Source organism: Hyaena hyaena, unplaced genomic scaffold (genome assembly GCF_003009895.1).
Source record: "Hyaena hyaena isolate Hyena2069 unplaced genomic scaffold, ASM300989v1 scaffold_1589, whole genome shotgun sequence".
NCBI lineage: Eukaryota > Metazoa > Chordata > Mammalia > Carnivora > Hyaenidae > Hyaena > Hyaena hyaena.
The window spans coordinates 48056-70558 of NW_024082208.1; the positions used below are offsets into that span (position 1 = coordinate 48056).

Genomic DNA, 22503 nt, shown 5'->3' on the forward strand with positions numbered 1-22503 from the left:
GCTTTTATTATTATTCTTTATTTATTTCAGAGAGAAAGACAGTATGTGAGCAGGGGAGGGGCAGAGAGAGAGAAAGAGGGAGACATAGACTCTGAAAGAGGCTCCAGAATCTGAGCTGTCAGCAATGAGCCCGACACGGGGCTCAAACACATGAACCATGAGATAATGACCTGAGCTGAAGTCGGACACTCAGCCGACTGAACCACCCAATCATCTCAAGAATTTTAGTTTTAATACAAGGGAAAGAATGATGTTCTGAACACCTATTACATTAGAACTTACACCAATGATTTCACCAAAAGCAGCATCTCCATGAAGTTTCTTTATAAATTGTATATTATGTTGTTCATCTTCCATGACAATGACACATGAGTCACAATTATTGAAGAAGGGCATGTCATATCTTTCATGCATCAACAATCAGCCATGTAATTTTCAAAACCCACTGGGAATTAATGAATTTTGGAAGTAATTCGAGAGTAGAAATATATTAATGTTTACTAGTCACAAATGTCACATAGGGTTGAGGTGATAAAAAAACAGAGCACAGACTGAAATTAACGTGCCTATGAAAAACTGATCCAATTAATCTTTTGAGGCATAATGGCATATACACTGTTTAATATTGTTTATTCCTTATAATTAGTATCTTGACGTGTGTCTGAGTAGAGACTGACGTAGTACTTTTCAAGGTGAATTCTGTGACATTTGTTGACATTTGATATTCCGTTAAATATCCTTCTAAAGATTTAAATCTTTCAAGGTACCTTCTTTTATGAAGAAGTTTCTGGTGCTTGCTAACGTGTACATTTAATATGAAGGCCTTTCCTCATTCATTATGTCTGTAGAATTTACATCTCTTGTGTACTTTAGGATATTGATTAAGGATCAAATTCCACTCATAAACCCTGCAACTTTCTCTACATTTTCCATTGTGAAGTAAGGGGTGAGCTGTCTACAAAATGTTTTTCACATTCCTTAAGTCTGGAAGATTTCCTCCAGTATGAATTCTGTGATAATGAATAAAGAATAAAGACTGATGAAAGACCTTAGAACATTCTTTACAGTGGTTTCCATCAAGTATGAATTCCGTGATGTCGAGTAAGGCTTGATCGTTGGGTAAAGGCCTTGCCGCATTGTTTACATTGGTGAGGCTTCTCCCCAGTATGGATTCTGTGATGTTGAATAAGGTACGAGCGGTACGTAAAGGCCTTGCCACATTCCTTACATTGGTAAGGTTTCTCTCCAGTATGAATTTTCTGATGTGCACATAGATTTGTGTGCTGGGTAAAGGTCTTTCCACATTCTCTACATTGGTAAGGTTTGTCTCCAGTATGGATTTTGTGGTGTTCAGTAAAGTTTGAAGAGTGGGAAAAGGCCTTGCCACATACTTTACATTGGTAAGGTTTCTCTCCAGTATGGACTCTGTTATGTTGATTAAGGGCTGAGGACCAGTAAAAGGCCTTGTCACATTCTTTACACTTGTAAGGTTTCTCCCCAGTATGGATTCTGTGATGTTGACTCAGACCTGAGTGGCTGTTAAAGGCCTTGCCACATTCTTTACATTGGTGAGGTTTTTCTCCAGTATGGATTTTGTGATGTTTGGTAAGGTTTACGTTGTGGGAAAATGCCTTGCCACATTCTTTACACTGGTAAAGTTTCCCTCTGGTATGGATTCTGTTATGTTGAATAAGGGATGAGCGATGTGTAAATGCCTTGCCACATTCTTTACATTGGTAAGGTTTCTCACCAGTATGGATTTTGTGGTGTTCAGTAAAGTTTGAAGAGTGAGAAAAGGCCTTGCCACATACTTTACATTGGTAAGGCTTCTCTCCAGTATGAATTTTGTGATGTTCATTCAGGTTTGAGCGGTGCGTAAAGGCCTTGCCACATTTGGTACATTGGTAAGGTTTCTCTCCAGTATGAATTTTATTATGTTGATTAAGAGCTGAGTGGTTATTAAAGGCCTTGCCACATTCTTGACATTGGTAAGGTTTCTCTCCAGTATGGATTCTGTGATGTTGATTAAGAGCTGAGTGGTTTTTAAAGGCCTTGCCACATTCTTTACATTGGTAAGGTCTCTCTCCCGTATGGATTCTGTGATGCTGATTAAGAAGTGAGTGGCAGATAAAGGCCTTGCCACATTCTTTACACTGGTAAGGTTTCTCTCCCGTATGGATTCTGTGATGTCGATTAAGAACAGAGAGGCAGGTAAAGGCCTTGCCACATTCTTTACATTGGTAAGGTTTCTCTCCAGTATGGGTTCTGTGATGTCTATTAAGAGCTGAGGGCCGGTTAAAGGCCTTCCCACATTCTTTACATTGGTAAGGTTTCTCACCAGTATGGATTTTGTGATGTTCAGTAAAGCTTGAAGAATGGGAAAAGGCCTTTCCACACACTTTACATTGGTAAGGCTTCTCTCCAGTATGAATTTTGTGATGTTCATTCAGGTTTGAGCGGTGGGTAAAGGCCTTGCCACATTCTTTACATTGGTAACGTTTCTCTCCAGTATGGATTCTGTGATGCTGATTAAGAAGTGAGCGGCAGATAAAGGCCTTGCCACATTCTTTACATTGGTAAGGTTTCTCTCCAGTATGGATTCTGTGATGCTGATTAAGAGCTGAGGGCCAGTTAAAGGCCTTGCCACATTCTTTACATTGGTAAGGTTTCTCGCCAGTACTGATTAGTTTATGTCCATTTACTGATGAGCCATAATTAAAGGTTTTACTACATTCTTCACATTTGTAAGGTTTGTCTCCAGTATGCACTCGTTGATGTTGAATTTGTGCTGAGTGCCATTTGAAGGCTCTGCCACAATCCTTACAAATGTATTCTTTCTCTCCAGTATGCATTGTCTTATTTATCTTTAGCCTTGATGACTCACTAAGCAGGTTCCCAAGTTCACTGCATGTAGATAGCTTTTTTCCCACATGAATCCTCTGATGATCATGATCATTAGAGGACTGGTTAGGAATTATCCCACAATCATTATATTTTGAAGGATTTTCTCCCAAATGTGTACTCTTATGTATAAGAAGGTTGGAGCTTTCATGAAACACTTCTTTACATTTATTTGATTCATAATGGTTCTCTGACAAACATGTCCTTCGATGTTTCATAACATTTGAACCCTGGTTAAGTATTGTCTCAGATTCACTGCAATAAGCAATTCTGTTTTCATTGAAAATGCTGTGGTTAAGGTTTAAGGTCGATTGCTCAGAGAAGGACCCTTCAAATGAAAGCCACTTACCACTTTATCCTACAGTTTTAAATCTCTAATATTCAGAAATATTTGACTGAAAGGTCAATGAAATCCTATGGCCAAAATGGTACAAATGTGTGTTTTCAAGATGGACAAGGTCACTTACCAGATTTTCAAAATTTTTGTTCTGCAAATATGTGTGTTTCACCACTTGATTTGAGCCTTTGCCTATAGAAACATACTGCTTTCCAGAAGTAATGGACTTCGAAATGGGCGTTACCCAAAATGCTTTAGAACTTTCACCGATTGGGGCAGTGAGACTCTTATAATGGACCCTTGTCTCCATGTGCATAGGTGCTTCATGACATCTTTGATGCCCTTCTGTCTCCCCAACACTGTTCCCGTCTATCACTAAGAGTCCATTCTCAATGACGCTCTCTTTACATCTACCCACTGACACTCTTTGGAAAGCAGTTTCTCTGCACATCTTTGGAAGGAGGCTCTGAGGGCCATTTGAAGACACTGCTGAAAGGTAATGAATACAAGAAAAATCATTCCAAATACTACTGTCAGGTGAATACAATAACAATTTCTGACACACAAAATTGAAATCAGAGAACTTTAACTTAGGAAAAATGAATCATTAGTTTTTCTACATCACTCAGATTATATCTGTATTTAATTCCAACTATTTTTTATCATGATATTGTTGGCATTTGTTACAACTTTGATGGCATTTATTTATTTAGAAATAAGAGGTTTTGGGGTGCCTGTGTGGCTGAGAGGGTTGAGCATCTGACTCTTGCTTTCAGTTCAGGTCATCATCTTATAGTTAAGGAGTTCCACCCCACATCCTGTTCGGCACTGACAGTGTGGAACCTCCTTGGAATTCTCTCCTCTCTCTTTGCTCCTCCTCCACTCTCTAACTCTCCAACTCTCAAAATGCATGGGGGGAAAAAAACCTTAAAAGGAATGAAAGTTTCTTACTTGCTTGATTCTGAAAAATGGGTAATACCCTGAAATTCTGTGTTATAATGTCTTTTAAGTGCTTAATACATCAAGGTTTTCATTAGAGATTTCCATGGTGTATATTAATGAATATACTTTACAATTTTACTGTCCATGAAGACATGGCACTAATTCAAAATGTTCCGTTTTTTCCTGAGTGCACACTCAGAATTCAGTATTATATCTACAGGTGACCTAGGTGGTTCAGTACGTTCAGTGTCCAGCTTCAGTTCAGGCCATGATTTCTCGGTCAGTAGTTGGAATCCCTTGTCAGAATGGGTGCTGATAGCTCGGAGGCTGGAATCTGCTTCAGATTCTGTGACTCCCTTTCTCTCTGCCCCTCCCATGTTCAGACTCTGTCTCTCCTTCTCAAATATAAATAAATAAACATTAAATATTTTTAAAAAGGAAACAAAGGGACTCCTTTGAGTCCCTTAGATACACAGGGACTCCTGGGTGCTGTTTTAGTTGGTTGAGTCTGACTGTTGATTTCACCTCAGGTCATCATCTCACATTTTAGGACTTCGAGCCCTGCATTGGGCTGTGTGGTGACAGAGTAGAACATGCTTGGGATTCTCTGTCTCCCTCCCTCTCTCTCTCTTCCTCCTCCCCTGGTGCTCTCTCTCTCCCAAAAGAAAAAATAAATGTATAGTAACATTCCTTTACATAATTCACCATTTTTATGTAGAACTTTTGGGTTATAGTTTGACTTATTCTGATTTTGCAATTCGATAATAATGTGGTTCCTTTAGTATGGATTTTTCCACTACATTATTTTTCAACTTCAGCTTTAGGTGTGGTTTTGTTTTTACCTGTGTATTTTCGGAGAGGGTGACAATTTTCAGCTCATTACATTTTTTGACAATGTGAGTGTAACTCAAATATGAATCACCTTTATGCCCTCTTCCAATACGATTATCTTAGTATTTGTCTCTAGAAATATTACCCTTGCATACTTTGTGAATCATCCTGTGTTATTTCTTTCCTTGGTTAGTGGTCAGTGAATATTGTTTCATCTCTGTGTGTTGTCAGAATAGAATTAATTGTTTTATCTGTTTATTGGTGAATATAGTGTACATATTTTCATTGTGGTTTCCTTAGAGATTACTTAAAATAACTTAAAGGTATAACAAACCATTATATCCACTGTTGGCACAGAGCTGGACACAGGGCATAAACTCACAAACTGTGAGACCATGACCTAAGCCTAAATCAAGAGCCAGACAGTTAAACAACTGAGCCACCCTGACGCCCCTATGTAGCTATAATATTAAACTGTCACTGTATACACATAAAAGAAATGGAGCATTTCGAATTATTGGCATGACAGTAAAGTGTGAAGTATATTAATTAAAACCAACCATGGAGGGGCACCTGGGTGGCTCCGTCGGTTAAGTGTCCAACTTCGGCTCAGGTCATGATCTCACCGGTTCATGAGTTTGAGTCGGCGTCAGGCTCTGTGCTGACAGCTTAGAGACAGGAGCCTGCTTCGGATTCTGTGTCTGTCTCTCTCTCTGCCCTTCCCCTACTCACACTCTGTCTCTCTCAAAAATAAGTGAACATTAAGAAAAAAAAAAAAACACCAACCATGGAAACCTCTAATGAAAACTCTTATGAATGAAGCAGTGAAAAGACATTAAAAGTGTGTTATGTTAATAGATCTTTCCAATCACATAAATTTTAAGAGTGTAATCCATTCTTCAGAATCGAGCAATCAAAAACATTTCCTTTAAGTTTTCTTTAAAGTTATTGTAAGAGAGACAGGGTAACAGAGAAGTAGACAGAGAGAGAAAGAGAAAGTAAGAGGCAGAGAGAGAGGGAGAAAATCCCAAACAGGCTCCATGCTGTCAGTGCAGAGCAGGATCCAGATTACAACTCACAGACCGTGAGATCATGCCTGAACTGAATTCAAGAGTCACATGTTCAACCCTCTAAGCCACTCATGTTCCTCCAAATCTTTTATTTCTGAGTAAACAAGCACTGGCAGTATTGTAAATAGCAAGCACATTATTAAAAAAATCTCTGGGATTGAATTCAGATACATTCTGAGAAAAGTAGAAAAAAGAGTGATTCAATTTTCCTGAAGTAAAATTTCATTTACAATTGAAACTTTTCTCTATATACAGAAATTTTACTAACCATCACCTTCATTTGTTATAAAGCACATGCCCCTGTCATTTCAGAACTACTGATCAAGGGACACCTGGGTGACTAAGTCAGTTGAGCATCAGACAGACTCAGGTCATGATCCTACAATTTGTGGGTTTGAGCTCCATGTCAGACTCTGTGTAGATACCTCTGAGTCTGGAGCATGCCTCAGATTCTGTGTCGCCTTTTGTCTCTGCCCTCTCCTTCTCACTCTCTCTCTCTCACGAAAATAGATATTAAAAAATTTTTTAAAAATTTTAATGTAGGGGCGCCTGGGTGGCTCAGTCGGCTAAGCATCCGACTTCAGATCGACTCATGATCTCACGATTCGTGGGTTCAAGCCCCGCATCGGGCTCTGTGCTGACAACTAGCTCAGAGACTGGAGTCTGTTTCAGATTCTGTGTCTCCCTCTGTCTTCGACCCTCCCCTGCTCATGCTGTCTCTATCTCTCTCTCAAAAATAAATTAAATACTAAAAAAAATTTTAATGTAATAAATCATAACGTCATCTCATACACAACTACTCAGAAAGTGAAAACATATATAACAAAGTCACATCAACTTCATAGTATACATGAAAAATTCTAAAATGATTCAAGTATTAAGACATAATGTAACAATTGAAACTTTATTATGGGCTGTGAGTTTTAAATTCTAAATGTTGTATCACCCCTATGGTATTAATTGATGCAGGAATGCTGGCAACATCATAGGTGCTTTAATTCCTTCGCCAGTGAGGAATGGAACACATGCAGTGTAAATATCTTATTTTAGTTAATAATACACAAAATGAACTCCTCTTACTTTTGAAAGTTTATTTGTATTTGAGAGAGAGATAAGACTAAGTACGGGAGGAGCAGAGAGAGAGAGGGAGACAGAATTCCCAAGTTGCTCGGTGCTGTCATCACAGAGGCCTGTGCGGGACTCAAATTAACTAACTGTGAGATCGTGACTTCAGTTGAAGTCAGAAGCTTCAAAAACTGATCCACCCATGTTCCCTAAAGCCTGAACTTCTGAAGTGAAATAAAGGTTGAGATTTTCTCATTTTAGGGAGGTGCTTTATTATCTGCTGAAATTAGTGGGTCTCAATTTTGTATGATTAAGATGAAAGCCTTCATAGTATTGGAAAGCAACCAGATAACATGTGATATCTGTCCCCAGTGTTCCCAGGATTTCTGCATCAAACCCCAATATAGCTACCACTACCCTGAAACACTTCTCACACAAGGCGAACACGCAGACATGAATTAACATAGACTTCCTCAGAAATACAGAGATTTCCCTAAACCCTCAAAGCAATGGAGAACCAATGAGATGAGGGAGGCCCTCACTGTGGCTGTGAAGGATCTTCAATGGAAGTGAAGGACAATCCATAGAGAATATAAGAGCGTGAGGTGTTGGAAAGCAGATGTCCTCTGTGAGAGGGAGAGACATGAAACTAGGTGTCTCAAACTAATTTCTATTCAAAAAGGGCTTCTCAAACCACATGTTAAGGTCTGTCTTCCTCCTTCACATTACGACCTCATCTCTGTCATCTGCTTCCTTCCTTCCCACCTACCTGGGTAGGAGCCTACTGTCTCCTTTCTCTTCACATCCGATTGCTCCCTCTTTTGTTCCAAAAAGATGACCAGGTCCGGCTTTGACACAACAAAACCTGTTTGTGAGAACAAAGGGATAGAGTATTGCTGCAGATTCTACCTTTTAACCCACTATTGGTCTCAGTAGAGAAGAGAGGACATTCTAGAATTCTGGAAAATCATTCGCAAATGCTGTTGCCCAATAGCCTCTTTGGAACACACAGGAGGGATTTCCAAAGGTTCACAGCTCGGTCTCCACTTCCAAGTATTACCACTACCATAATCAATACAAATTGGTATTGAAGTAGGAAGTACCATTTTATGCCACTCAATTGAATTGCCATTTAAGAAAGGCCAGTTAGAATTGCCGTTAATCTAAAAAATGATGATGTTACTCTAGGGAAGAGAACACTCACCTGAAAGGAAAAATCGTGAAGATTTTTCTCTGCATCTACAAACCCCTACATCTTTCCCTTACTGTAGCGATTTGAATCCCAGTCATGCAAAGAGGAAGGTTCCTAGAGACAGTCATCAAACAAGGAATAAAACCTTGAGTATGGATGGGAAAACTGGAGGGAGTTATCCTCACCCAAGAAGAGGAGGTGTCCATAGTTCTCTAACATCACATCCCTGTACAGATCCCGCTGACTGTGGCTCAGGCATCCCCACTCCTCCTGAGAGAATTCTACGGCCACATCCCTGAAGGTCAGCAGTCCCTGCAACAAACACCACAGTTACCAAGTGGACACATGAGGAGGTCATAATGGTACCTATGAGAGAAGTTAATGTCACCGGGTGAACCCCACGACAGAACCTTCACTGCTTACCTGCATGTGCTCACTGACCTTAGTCCCTCATGTTACTTACTATTCTTATGTACACCTCTCTCCTACTTCAGGCAAAACAGCCTATGGGCACAGTGTCCTGTGGTGGAAACAGAAAGTATCCAACAGAAGGTAATGACTGCCCTGAGGAAGACCTTGAATTGGCTCAAATTGAGTTTAACCCCTGACTCCCATCTATGCAGATGAACTTTTTAGGGTAAACATGGAATGAGGACAGTTACCTTTATCTCCATTATGTATTTCTCAAAATGTTTCTTTCCTCAAAGAGAGAGCACAAGTATGGGTGGGGTAGAGATAAGAATTCCAACCAGGTTCCATCATCACCAAGGACCTTGACTTGGGGCTTAATCTCAAGACTGTGAGATCATGACTTGAGCCAAAATCAAGAGGCGGAAGCTCAAGGGACTGAGCCACCCTTTTAACTCGTCATAATACTAAAATCTCCACCCATGGAGGAGCACGAATGTCATTTACTGTGTAACGTACAGAGAATGTATAGAACTGTTTTCTTAAGGTTCATGTGCAACTTATCCTCAGCCTCCCCTTTCTAAATATCCACCCTATCCCTAAATAAAAGGAAACCATTCCGGAGCACCTGGGTGGCTCAGACAGTTAAGCCCCTGACTCTTGGTTTCAGCTCAGGTCATGGTCTTACACTTCGTGAGTTTGAGCCCCACATTGAGCTCAGTGCAGAGTCAGCCTGAAGTTCTCTTTCTCCCTCTTCCTCTGCTTGTCCTCTGCTCTCTCTGTATTTGAATAAATAAACTTAAAAAAAAAAAAAGCAAATGATTGCCCCTTCCTCCTCAGTCTCTGCTTTCGAAGCTTTTCCCTGTGATCACCTTATTTCCTATAAATCCAAATTCCTTGTCTGATATCCCCACCTGGTATAGTTTTTTGTGATTCACCAAGGACTAAACTCTTGTTAGCTCAGTTATATTAGGAGAACTGGTTCTGGGCTAGAGGAGTGTCTTGCTTTCTGCAGTAAGAAAATTTGTAACAGACTATCATGCCATAATATATTCTTTAACTTTGAGGTATGACCGTTATAGATATTGTGTTTATTCAAGAGAATTTGTAAAATGAAGGCATCAACACAGGTAAACACATTAAAAAATGATTTTTAAACTTTATATGTTATTTTTGAGGGACAGAGCGAGAGCATGCATGGGGGAGGAGCAGAGATAGAGGGAGACACAGAATCCAAAACAATCTCCAAGCTCTGAACTGTTAGCACAGAGCCCAACACGGGGCTCGAACCTACAAACTGTGAGATCATGACCTGAGCTGAAGTCGGAGGCTCACCTGACTGAGCCCCCCAGCCCCCAATGCATAGACATTTTTGAATTTTTAAAAAATCTTTTTATTTATTTCTAGGAGAGAGAGAGAGAGAGAAACAGCGTGAACAGGGAAGGGTCAGAGAGAGAGGGAGTCACAGACTCTGAAACAGGCTCCAGGCTCTGAGCTGGTAGTCAGCACAGCCCGACCCGGGGCTCGAACCCACGAACCACGAGATCATGACCTAAGTGAAAGTCGGACACTTAACCGATAAGCCACCCAGGCGCCCCATGCATAGACATTTTTGAATGCTGTAGTACAACATTTAGTACATGTGGTGTCTATTTCTTAAGGGAAAGTTTTGGTGGGTTCCAAATATACTTAGCATGTTGTAATATGAATTAGAATTCACAACAGTGCGTTGGAGATCCAGTTAAATGCAGATACTGTTCGGGACATCTTGGATGGGGGAGGTGTCTGCATTTCTAACAAGGCATTAGTCTATGGGCCAAGGGATACATATTTCAATACGAAGAAGTAGAACTCAAAGGCAGGAACTCTTGGAGGACGTGGAACTGAATGGGTTTCATAGAAATTACAGGTTCTACTACAGGCTCCAGGGTGGCTCAGTCGGTTAAGCGTCCGACTTCGGCACAGGTCATGATTTCACAGTTTGTGAGTTTGAGCCCCGCGTCTGGCTCTGTGCTGACAGCTAGCTCAGAGCCTGGCGCCTGCTTCAGATCCTGTATCTCCTTCTCTCTGTCCCTCCCTTGCTCACATTGTCTCTATCTCTCAGAAATAAGTAAAACATAAAAAAAAATTTTATAGGTTCTACTAGAATACTGAGAAAGGTGGCAACAAGCCTTTCCAACCATTTCCTGGTTAGTTGATAATATTAAAAGTCTCCCATAAATTCATGGAAAATAAATAATAACAATCTAACAGAAGAAAAACATTATTCTATTTTAGTGAATATTTTGCCAAGCATCCAGTACATGGTAAAGATCAAGTTTTAACTCAGGTTAACTGACCCAGAGTTGATCAAAAATGACACACAGGTCAATATATAGAAGGGACCTTAAATCAATGTTCACAGCAGGTATCAATCCTGAGAAGAATGATGGATAGAAGAAGGTATGCACACAAATACTGATCTTCCTGTATACATTCCATGTACACATGCATACGTTTTGAAAGTAGTTATATAACATTAAAAGTAATAGAATAGAAAATTATCAGGGTGAGTAAGAAATAGTTTTAATGAGCAGTGTATGGGTGGCTTAGCCAGTTAGGTGTCCAACTTTTGATTTCAGGCCTGGTCATGATCTCAAGGTTTCTTAGTTCAAGCCCCACCCGTCTACACTGTCAGCGTAGAGCCTGTTTGGGATTCTCTCTCTCCTGCTCTTTCTCTTCCCTCCCGTCTCTCTCAAAAAAATAAAAAAACCAACCAAACAAAAACATTTTGATGTCATGAAAGTCCTCAATCTAGCTGTAGAAAAAGATGCTTAGGTCTTTTCCTTACACTATCAACACAAACACATAAATGATATGAATATAACAGTTTTTATTTCTGAGTCTACTATAATGAGGGATACAAATCGAAATATGTTCACCGTCACCACAGAAGCCTGACCTATGACCTAGAGCCTACATAGTTTTCGTAAGCATCAAATAAAGACTGCTTCCTGCATTCTGCTGCTGGTGCTTCTTCTTCTTTTTTTAAATGTTTATTTATATTGTTAGAGAGAGCATGGGCAAGTATGTTGTAATAGGGGGAGAGGCAGAGAGAGGGAGAAAAATAATACCAAGTAGGCTCCAGGCTGTGACTGAGGCACACAGTGGGCCCTGGATACTGCATATGAAAAGGGTCTCATGACCGCTGATAGGACTCACCAATTGTTAATATTGAACTGAAAGATAAGCAGCAGAGAAGTCGTGAATTGTTAATATTGAACTGAAAGATAAGCAGCAGAGAAGTCGTGCGGAAGTCTTTATAAAAGTAGCAATCTACAGAAACATTTGTGATTGAACACTTTGTGCATCTACCTTCCCCTGTGAACTTATAAGCTTCATGCAGCCAAAGTACCGTTCTTTCTGCCCACGGGGCCTGGCCCTGTGCTACTTCAATAAATTACCCATCTTGTATCAAACAGTAACTTAAGACTTGTTTCTTGACTCTATAACTCAATGATCCCATAACATCATATTTCTTGGAAATCTTTTTATTTTATCATTTTTAATAGTATAACACATTCATTTTTTATTGAGAGAGAGGGCACGAGTGAGGGAAGGTGGGGAGAGAGAGAGAGAGAGAGAGCAACCCACGAGGGGCAGAGACAGAGAGAAAGTGAGTGAGTTGTGGGACTCGACATCATGAAGCCTGAGATTGTGACCTGAGTTGAGTCAGATACTTAAACAACTGAGCCACGCAGGCACCTTGAAGGCCTTATTCAAAAATCAAGTGTTGGGGTGCCTGGGTTGCTCAGTCGGTTGGGCCTCCGACTCGGCTCAGTTCATGATCTAATGGTGTGTGGGTTTGAGCCCCACGTCGGGCTCTGTGCTGACAGCTAGCTCAGAGTCTGCAGGCTGTTTCACATTCTGTGTCTCCTTCTCTCTCTGACCTTTCTCTGCTCACGCTGTCTCTTAGAAATGAACAAACATTTCTAAAAATTTGGTGTTTATTTATTTTAAGAAAGGATAAGGGTGCGGGGGGGCGGAGAGAGAGAGAGAGAGAGAGAGAGAATCCTACAAGGTCTCGGGTGGTCAGCATGCTGCCTGACATGAGGCTCTATCTCAGGAACCCCGAGATTATGATCTGCACCAAAATCACGATTGGAGACTTAACTGACGGATTCACCCAGGCGCCCCTCATTGAAAGCTCTTGTTTCAATCATCATTTGTGCCCTATGGTACTTTGGGATTTTCAGATGCTCAAATATGTGAATTATGTGATCCTTCTCTTTCTGAAAACAGAAAGAAGTGCACAGAACAGTATGTCTGCGTCATGACTATGCAGTGAACTACACAAGATGAGGGCCTTCACTGCCCAATAGAAACTGATATGATGTGGGGTAGGCATAAATAAAGGCTCAAGAAAGTATTCCTGAGGCCTTTTTGGTAAACGACGCTGATCTTATTAAAGCACAGGGACAGGATATGTGGAAAGAATGAGCTGCAGTGTGATGGTGAGGAGCCAGTGATTATATACTTTAAGTTGAGGAGTAGTAATGCAAGTTTCCAAAGGTTTGTCATAGGTAAAAGACACTCACTGGATCCTGGAGTCTGGCTACTGTCCAGCTAAGCTTGCTTTTTGCCTGTAGAAAAGCATTAACAATAAAGCAGTTGTAAATATCTTGATGAATATCTTCCTCTGCCAGTCTCAAGTATTTCTCACAGGGTTCCAAGTTGTACAAAAATTTAATGATATCTACATTTCTTTTGCCTTTGTTCTCTTCATCAGAAACTGCAAGGGCTGCCTGGGTGCTCAGTCATTTAAGCATCTGACTCTTGATTTCACTTCAGGTCAGAGTCTCATGGTTTTGTGAGTTCTTGCCCCAAATGAGGTTCTGCAATGACCCTGTGGAGCCTGCTTGGGTTTCATGCACTCTCTCTACAACTTCACTGCTCCCACTTTCTCTGTCTCTAATTAGTAAACACACACACACACAGGGAATGAGAAACTGGAAGAAAGAAGTTTCCATTTTAAATATGATGGTGTCTGGATCTCGCTCAGGGAATCTGCCTAAAATCATTTCAACTGATAAGAAAGAAAACATGCATTTTATAGGGGAGAAATCTGGCAGCACAAAGCCAAGTAAAAGAAGATAAAGTCAGCTATAAGGAATCAAAGCGATCTCAGTGCCTGAGGCACACCTCACAACACAGGACCACAGCTGTGTTCTGGTGACCCCCAAACAGAAAGTCAGAAGAGAAACAACTTTGAGGATACAGTGCATTTTTACAGACTTCAAACACGTATACTTTCCATGTCTTGTGATATGAGAATATTTTGAAGTATCTTTTCCACATCCTGATGAGCAGGTTATTCTGTCTTTGTTTCCATCTTATGTATTTGTGCATTTTCGTACCTACTGTACCCAGAGCAGAGAGAGCATTGAGATCAGGCCTAAATGGGAACTGTTTCCTTGACTGCTATCCTAGGACCAGACCCCGTCAGCAACAGGAAACTTGGACTCAACACCCCTCCCCAACTCAACTCCAGGATCTGTCTCGAAGGGAATATTTTCAATACTTGCAGGACTTTAACTGAAAGTGACAAGTGTTGATGCCCTGCTGGAAGCCAGGTTGGAGAGAAGGGAGACGAGTCTCTGGGACACAGGGAAGGAGTGTCCTAACCACCTACTTTGAGTATAATTTCTGAGAAGGTAAAAATTAGGTGAAAACATAAAGCAGAACCATCAGAACTAAAAACAAAATCACTGGCTTTTTTTTTTTTTTTTAATTTCTTTTGTGGCAGGATTCTCACACCAAGGCTTTTCTTTGCAGGAAACTGATAGGGAAAAATCTCTTATAAGATGGCAGGCAGGACTGGTAAGGAAATACCTGTCCCTGATCAAAGGCTCCCTCCTCTGGGCTCTTCTTCCCACACTGCTCGTCTCAAGCAGAAACGAGGAATGCGGAAGTAAGAGGCTGTAAATTCCTCCCTCTGCTGAAGCTCTGGGCTCAGCCCTCTGGAGAATGATCTCTGAGCCCCTGGTTTACAATAAACCCCCTCCCTTCCAAGATCTGCTGGGTGTTGCTTGGTTCTTCCAGACCAAATTTCCACAACAAAACACTTTTATGCCAGCCAGCACCACTCAGTTGGGCTCCTACCCAAGGAACTGAGCCCTGAACACCACGTGGCATAGTTTTTATAATTTTTGACTTCTTTGTCTTCCATGTATGGTAACACACAATGTGTAGTCTCACCTAGTGTCTCTTATTACAAGGTCAAGAGGGAAGTTGTCAGGTACTCATATAGCCACGTTGTCTTAGTGTTTTCTGTCCTCATTGAGGAGATAAGATCACACTTTTAGAGAGAGGAGAAGAAGGCAGAAGGAGGGAGGGGGGTAGGAGGGAAACACAGAGAGAGATAAGTAGAGAGAGGGAGAAGAGAATGCAGACTGAGGGAAGAGGGACAGAGAAAGGGAGGGAGAATCTTAACACCGACTCAAGGCTGGAACACAGGTCCCGGGGATCATGGCCTGAACTCAAATCAAAAGTCTGTTGCTCAACTGGCTGAGTCACCCAGGTGCCCTGCGATTCCTACGTGCATGGAATTTCCCCAGAAAGACAACAGGGCCTCCGGTCAGGCCCACAGGACTTACCTGAGAACTAGCCATTTCTTCTTTCACCTTCTCCTCCAGATTTTCTTCTCAGAAGATGTTTATGGGGAAATCCCAGCTGAAGTAGGAGAAAATGTCTGTGAAGCCACAAACACAGCCTCTTCCCCAGTAAACTGCTTGCCTACAGGCAGGAATTTGAAATGCAGAGAAAGCCCAAATTCCTAGTCCTTTGTGTCAGAAGCTGTTCACAAACTGTGAGCTCCTGCTTGGAGACCTATCCCTGGGTTTCCCTTCTCTGCTTCCAGGGGCCTCCCTTCCCTCAGAGGCCCACAAATTCTGCTTGAGCCTAGAAAACGTGTGCTACATGGACCTGACCCTCCCCAAGTCCTGTACAGGAGACCTGTTACCTCTCCTAGAGCAAAAGCCTGCACTCAACTCTCATAATTTTTAAAAAACATTTTACAATAATGAAATTTTTTATGATTTTTTACTGTATTATTTATTTCTGACAGAGACACGTGAGCAGGGGAAGGTCTGAGAGAGAGAGAGACAGAATCCGAAACAAGCTCCAAGCCCCGAGCTAGCTGTCAACACAGAGCCTGACATGGGACTCAAACTCAGGAACTGTGAGATCATGACCTGAGCCGAAGTCGGACGCTTAACCCAATGAGCCGCCCCAACACCTCTCAACTCTCATAAATTAATGGGAAGCCTTCCTGCCTAACCCTGGGCCTCACTTAGAATTAGGATACAAAACAATAGGATTCAGTAGGCAGAAAGGGAAAGAATAGGACCTGAGGTCACTGGATGGGGAAAAACACATTTTGGAACAATGCTGGGAGTGTCTGATCCCAGCAAAACCCCCTCAGGTGTAAGATTTCACTTAAGAAAGTGAGAGTCACCACCTACTGCCCCTCAGGTTCCCCTCAGGAATTTGACTAAAGGCCTAACTAAAAACTAGTAGTAGACCATAAAACCTAAGACCCACAAGGAACTGTATGGCCTTAGACCACCCCTCGTACAATGGAAATGAGACAAGTAGCCGTGGAGAACCCAGCAGCTACAGTCATGAAGGCAGTAAGTGTAACAATTGAAAAGCAACAAGGGGGAAGAGAACGAGGGTGGGAGACACCTGACCATCATAACACAAAGATTCTAGCCTATTGTCTCAGGTTCTCACCCTCCAATGCCCCCTCTCTGTACGGAGGGCTTTCCTACAACCTCCCTCTCTCATACTCTAATCGACTTTTGCCTGTTGCTCATTTTGTGTCCATTTCACAGGTGATCCTGTTGGGAAGCATTTGGAGAGGTGACCAGGCAAAGCACAGGAACCAAGGCTCGGGTCGTTGCTCAGATGAAAATACATGCTGTCTGGGGCGACTGGGTGGCTTAGTCGGTTAAGCGTCCGACTTTCGCTTAGGTCACGATCTCGCGGTTTGTGGGTTCGAGCCCCGCGTCGGGCTCTGTGCTGACTGCCAGCTCAGAGCCTGGAGCCTGTTTCAGTCTGTGACTCCCTCTCTCTCTGACCCTCCCCTGCCCACGCTCTCTCTCTCTCTCTCTCCTAGAAATAAAAAATAAAAAAAAAAGAAAAAAAGAAAATACATGCTGTCTGCACTGATCAGAGTTTCTGGAGTTTTACACATTCTCCCTCTTTCTGCTGCACAGAGGGAGCCACCCTTCCAAATGGAACTTTCCCTTGTACATGCAAATGTCTCTTACAAAGAAAACTTATCCTGGGTTTTTAGAGCTTTTCCTTTGTTAGGTCAAAATAATCCTTATGCAAAGAGACATAATTTGATGTGACAAACTGCTGCCCTTCAGTAAGAAAGTTTATTTTCCTAAGTCACTGCTAAATAGCTTTCCAAATAGGTGTACTTTAAAAAATTAATGGTTATTTCTGAGAAAGAGACAGGAAGAGTGAGGGAGACAGAGAGAGCATGCGCAGGGGAGTCACAGAGAGAGAGACACAGAAGGTGAAGCAGGCTCAGCTGAGCTGTGAGCACAGAGCCTGACACGGGGGTCCAGCTCCTCAACTGCGACATCATGACCTGAGACAAAGTCGGGGGCCCAACCAACGGAGCCCACGGAATCACCCCTAAAATGTACTTTTTCATACTCCCATCGGAATTATATGAAAATTCTATATGAATGGCTCTAGATTTTCAGTGAAATTTGGTGTTGCCCTGTGTTTTTTGGGTGTACTTTTTTGTTTTTCTGTGTTTTGTTTTGTTGCTATTTTAGTAAATATTGATGTTGTTCATAATATAATACGAAGTGGTCTTACTACAGGTTGTCCTTGTAACTGAAATTGAAATCGCTTAAAAGTGTAAGGTTGAATAAAAATAAAAATGACTGCATTTAAACATAGCATGGGTTGAGGGTAAACGAAGTAACGTTGTTTTTCTGTTTGGGGCAACTGCCCCCTACCATTTTCACCTTTTTTGATAGTTTTTTTTAAAGTGTATTTACTTTAGACATAGACAAAGAGAGACCCAGAGAGGATCCGAGAGCAGGGGAAGAGCAGGGAGAGGGGCAGAGGGTCCCAAGCAGGCTCCACGCAGACGGCAGCGAGCCCAGTGCAAGGCGGGAACACATGAACTGTGACGTGACGACCTGAGCAGAAGTGGGACGCTGAGCAGATTGAGCCACTCAGTCAGTCCTCTTCGCCGTTTTGCTTTTTTTTTTTTTTTAAAATGAGGAAATTAGTAGCACTCAGGACACCCAATGAACAAGGCTGGCAGCAGAAAGGATTCCTGTCCAAACCAGGTGGATCCTTATTTCCCTACAAACCCCCAGCCCTTCCTCTGGGTGACTTTGTAGTTCTGAAGGCCCTAACCTGCCTCAGCCTCCTCAGCCTGGCAAAGCAGGAAAGCTATTGTTCCTCTTTCTCCCCCATTCTCTTGTCGTGCCCGAATCGCGAATTGCCAGAGACCACCAAGGAGCTGAAACCGATGCAAGTACATAAGGGTTTTTATTACAAGCTCGAGCAGGGGCTCACCCACCAGCCGATGCAGCGGCAACAGAGTGCAGCCCCGAACAATAGCGAGCAGGGTTTTTATGGGGTAAAGGACGGGGGTGTTACAGTGCACACGTTGTACATATAGTATCATCACATAAGCGCCAATCATAGTTGTACAACACCCATGGTAACAGTTTTGACCATTCAGTGTCTGCGAGGTGTCCGTTACTTTTGGCGGAGTCCAATTATGACCTTTTGAGACTCCTTTGAAAATGACCAATTATGACGTGAGTTAGGCAAGGGGGAGTAGCCCTTGTCTCAGGCCTCAGGAATGTTTTTAACCTCCTCTGATTGGCTGATCTGAGAGTGGTTTCGGCCTTGAGCAATCTGCGGTTTTTCCTGAAACTGCTGCTTTGTGCAGCCCGAGGTTGCTTTTAATGCAGGCCTTCATCTCAAAACGACGTTACTTAGGCTCTTCATTCCCCCCTTCTCTTGTGAATTTGAAGAGGTCAGGTCCCAATCATGAGTTGTATTGCCCCCAGACGTTCTTGCATGAAGGCAAGCAATTTATTTAAATAACAAAATCTCAGATGGACATTGTTAAAGTTTTAATGAGAGTTCAGTATGACGCAATTGACAAACAAATTAAGTTATTTTTGTGACATATAATGTTTTAAGTAATCAGAATATTACGTGATAACCTTATACCAAAACATTAAAACTTTAGGATTTGCAGATATATTTGGGCAGTTATAGCATTTACCCATGCAATACAACCTAAAGTTTATGGTTGTACACAGTGCTTTTCCAAGTAATTTAGCATCTCAAATAAAAGGGCCTAATTGGTCAAAAGACTTTTTTTATTATTCAAGTCCTGGGAAGTTTGTTAAAACCTTAGGAAGTTACAAAGCGCATCCTATATAGGATTACAGATCATAAAAATCTTATAACTTTTTTTATTCAACTAAAGTGGGAATAAAAGATCCTAAAGGCGTATGTATACCATAATATAGTTGTTAGCAAAACCTAGCTCCTTTTTCATTGAGAAGCTTTAACTAAGCAATCAAAGACCTGATAAAGATGAAACCTAAAGCTTTGGTTTTCTTGGTAAACTAAGGAGAAAACTTTTGTTTACATTGTCTTATCAAAGCAGATTTACAATCTAAGAAAACTTTGTCTTTTGACCAGTGTACTTTTCAAATTCCATTCATCTTAACCTTAGTCTATCCTGAGTACACATAGAATTCTTTTTGAAAGATTTCTTTTCACGGATCTTTTACCTTTTCCTGTGCCTTTAAACTTTGTCTCAAAACTATTTTTTTTCTAAGTAACCAGTCTTATTTAGGACAAATTTACTTTTTTTATTCTCAACAAAAATATATTTTTATTTCTTACATTTTTTAAATGTATCTCTCAGTTTCCTACATACAAGATTGATTTTTTTTTTTTAAATCAGTCTTAAGTACACTTAGCAGAATTTTAACTTGGAAAACTTTAGTCTCCAATTGAAGACTTAGTAATCAATTGAGAGGTGTTTACACTAGAATTTTTTTTTAACGGTAAATTTAGGAACCAATTAAGCATAAGCCATTTTTCCCCCCAAAAGATCTAAATAGTCTTACTTCTTCTGCAATAGGAAGCTGAAAACTCAAACCTATGTTTAGTAATCATGTATTCTATCTGGATAGAGGGCATACAATTTAGGCCAGACATCTTTTTGAGCCCACCGAACTTTTCTTAAGTCTTTCAGTAGACGCTGATCTTCAAACTCCTTAATCGCCTGTGCTTGGAGGTTGGGAATGATGGGAGGGGTCATCCCAAACATGATTTCAAAAGGAGTTAATCCCATCTGGTAGGGGGAGTTGCACACCCTATACAGTGCAAAGGGGAGGAGAGCCACCCGGTCTCCCGCCAGTCTCCAAGGTTAATTTAGTTAAGGTCTCTTTTAGGGTTCTATTTATCCTTTTTACCCGTCCTGAACTCTGGCATCTGTATGCACAATATAATTTCCAATTAATCCCCAGGGTCGTGGCTAAATTCTGGCTGAACTTGGACATAAATGCAGGTCCTTGTCTTACCCTATCATCTGAGGAAAGCCATACCTTGTGAAGATGTCTTTTAGGAGTTTCTTGGCCACGATCTGGACAGTCTTATGTTTGGTTGGGAACGCTTGGTGGGCGGCGGTTCCTCAGCCCCTTGGTAGGCATCCCTCTTCATCAAGGACCATTACTTTACAGCGGAGATTCCGGAGCTGGCCATCCCCAACGACGAGGAGCTCAACAAGCTGTTGGGCGGTGTGACGATCGCCCAGGGAGGCGTCCGGCCCAATATACAGGCCGTGCTGCCGCCCAAGAAGTCTAGCGCCACCGTGGGGCCGAGGGTGCCCGTGGACAGCAAGAAGGCCACCTAGGCCTCCCAGGAGTACTGACGGGTGCCCGCGCCGCAGCCGGTCCCCCATGCCACCCAGTTTTAGCCCTCGCTGACGGGAACTGCTGGAGCCCAGGTTGAATCCCCACATCTGGTGTCAGCGGCGTCTCAGGCCGACCATCAAGTGCGTGGTGGTCGGCGACCGGTGAGTGCGCTGCGTGGAGGCCGCGGGTTGGGCGGGGACGGCCCCGGAGACCTTGCCCGGGCGGGCGCATGGCTCGGGGGAGGTGGGAGTGGCGGGGGTGCAGGCGGCCAGCTTGGGGCCCGGAGGGGCGGTCCTCAAGCCCTGACGTCCCTATTGCGCGCTCCCTAGAGGTATTTTTTTTGGCCCAATGTCCTGCTTCCTTGCAGTAGGCGCATTGATTTTTGCCTAAGTGGGGGGCGCCCTTCCAACCGCTGAGAGTTTTTCTTACTTTCTTTTTCTGAGGCCAACTGCCTGAGGCGGGTTTTTTTTTTTTTCTGTCCTCCGGTTCCGCAGTTGCCGCGAGTAGTATCTTAGCTAGACCCTGGTTTTGTCTCTTTTCAGCTCTTACTTGTTTGTCCTCTGCACTTTCCCTGTTGCTATATATCCTTTCTGCCACGACCACTAGATCTTAGAGTCTCTTTTCCCATAGACGATCTAATTTCTGAAGTTTTCTCTGAGTGTCGGGAGCAGACTGATTAATAAAAGCCATGGCCACCGCAGCCAAGTTTGCCTGAGCCTCAGCATCCATAGGGGTGTACTGGCGGAATGCCTTTATTATTCTCTCAAGGAATGCTGCGGGCTTTCCTTTGATCCCTGACTGACCTTGAAGGCTTGTGAGCCGCAGCCTTGAGACTTGCCAACAGTCTGGCGGTAGACTAAGAGACTTTCCTTATCTCTAACCGAGTTGTAGTCCCAATCCGGCCGTGCTCGGGGAAGTTCAGCATCAATTCGAGCCTGATCAATTTCGGTGTGACCTACAGTGGGCTGATGAGTGAACAGAACAGTTTTTAGTATGTTAATAAGGGCGCGGGGATTCTCCGAGAACGGAGTGTTCTGAGATCTCTAATTGTATAAATCACTCGTGGCGAAGGAACAGTAACGGTGGGGCTGGTTGCCCCGATCATCAGCGGGGGGCACGGCGGGGGAGGGGGGCCGTGGCCCTCAGGGACGGGACAATAGAGTCCGGCCCCTCAGGCGTTGCTTCGCGAGGCTCCGGGTCCCTCGGGCGGGGCCCATTTCCGCCGACCCAGGGCCACCAATGGTTCGGGTGGCGACCTTGCCCCTCCTGCTGGGTCCTGTGGAGGGGGTTGGTAAGGAGGGGGAGAAATTAAGCTTTCCTTCGTTCTGCCCTGTAAGAAAGGGTACAGCGGCGCAGAGGGTTTAGTTTCCTTTTTTGGCGGCTCCGAAGCCTGGGTGGGCGGGTGCTTTTCAGCCACCGCCAAGATGTCAGGTTTCTGTGGAGGCAAGAAACTTTTAATATATGGGGGTGGGTTATCAATCAGATCGGCCCAAACCACAATGTTCGTTGGACATCCTGGCAAACACTGAGAGGTTATGTGCTTTTTTTTTTTTTTTTTTAAACCTCTCCAAAATGGGCTAACATTAAGTCTAGGGGTTTGGATGAAGTCTGTCCCATAGCATCAGTCTCAGTCACAAGGTAATAGACACCAACAGATAAAACCGAGAACCACAGAGAGACACAGAAGGCTAGACAACAGATTCCCCCGCTGGATCGGAGGAGAAACAGAAAGTAAGATGCCGGCCTCACGCCGGTTCGCGGTAGCGACCCGCTCCGTCTTTTTCCAAGGTACAA

General features: G+C 42.7%; 1 protein-coding gene across 1 annotated transcript; it reads right to left on the reverse strand.

Moving 5' to 3' along the window:
- Positions 1 to 309: 309 nt before the first annotated feature.
- LOC120226052 (zinc finger protein 420-like) lies at positions 310 to 20951 on the reverse strand. Its single transcript, XM_039224247.1, has 7 exons — positions 20401 to 20951; positions 15382 to 15457; positions 13324 to 13368; positions 8524 to 8650; positions 7916 to 8011; positions 3334 to 3727; positions 310 to 3252 (listed from the first exon to the last, which is right to left on the reverse strand). The coding sequence occupies exons 2-7, from the start codon at positions 15394 to 15396 to the stop codon at positions 1077 to 1079; spliced, it is 2853 nt and encodes a 950-aa protein (XP_039080178.1). The 5' UTR covers positions 15397 to 15457; positions 20401 to 20951; the 3' UTR covers positions 310 to 1076.
- Positions 20952 to 22503: the final 1552 nt, after the last annotated feature.

What these genes read in the sequence shown, in the direction of transcription:
- LOC120226052 (XM_039224247.1), bottom strand. An exon ending in GACAGTAGGCTCCTACCCAG is followed by an intron (nt 3,728 to 7,915) that starts GTAGGTGGGAAG and finishes ATTACCTTTCAG; the next exon opens with CAGTGTCTTCAAATGGCCCT. An exon ending in CATCTTGAAAACACACATTT is followed by an intron (nt 3,253 to 3,333) that starts GTACCATTTTGG and finishes TGTAGGATAAAG; the next exon opens with TGGTAAGTGGCTTTCATTTG.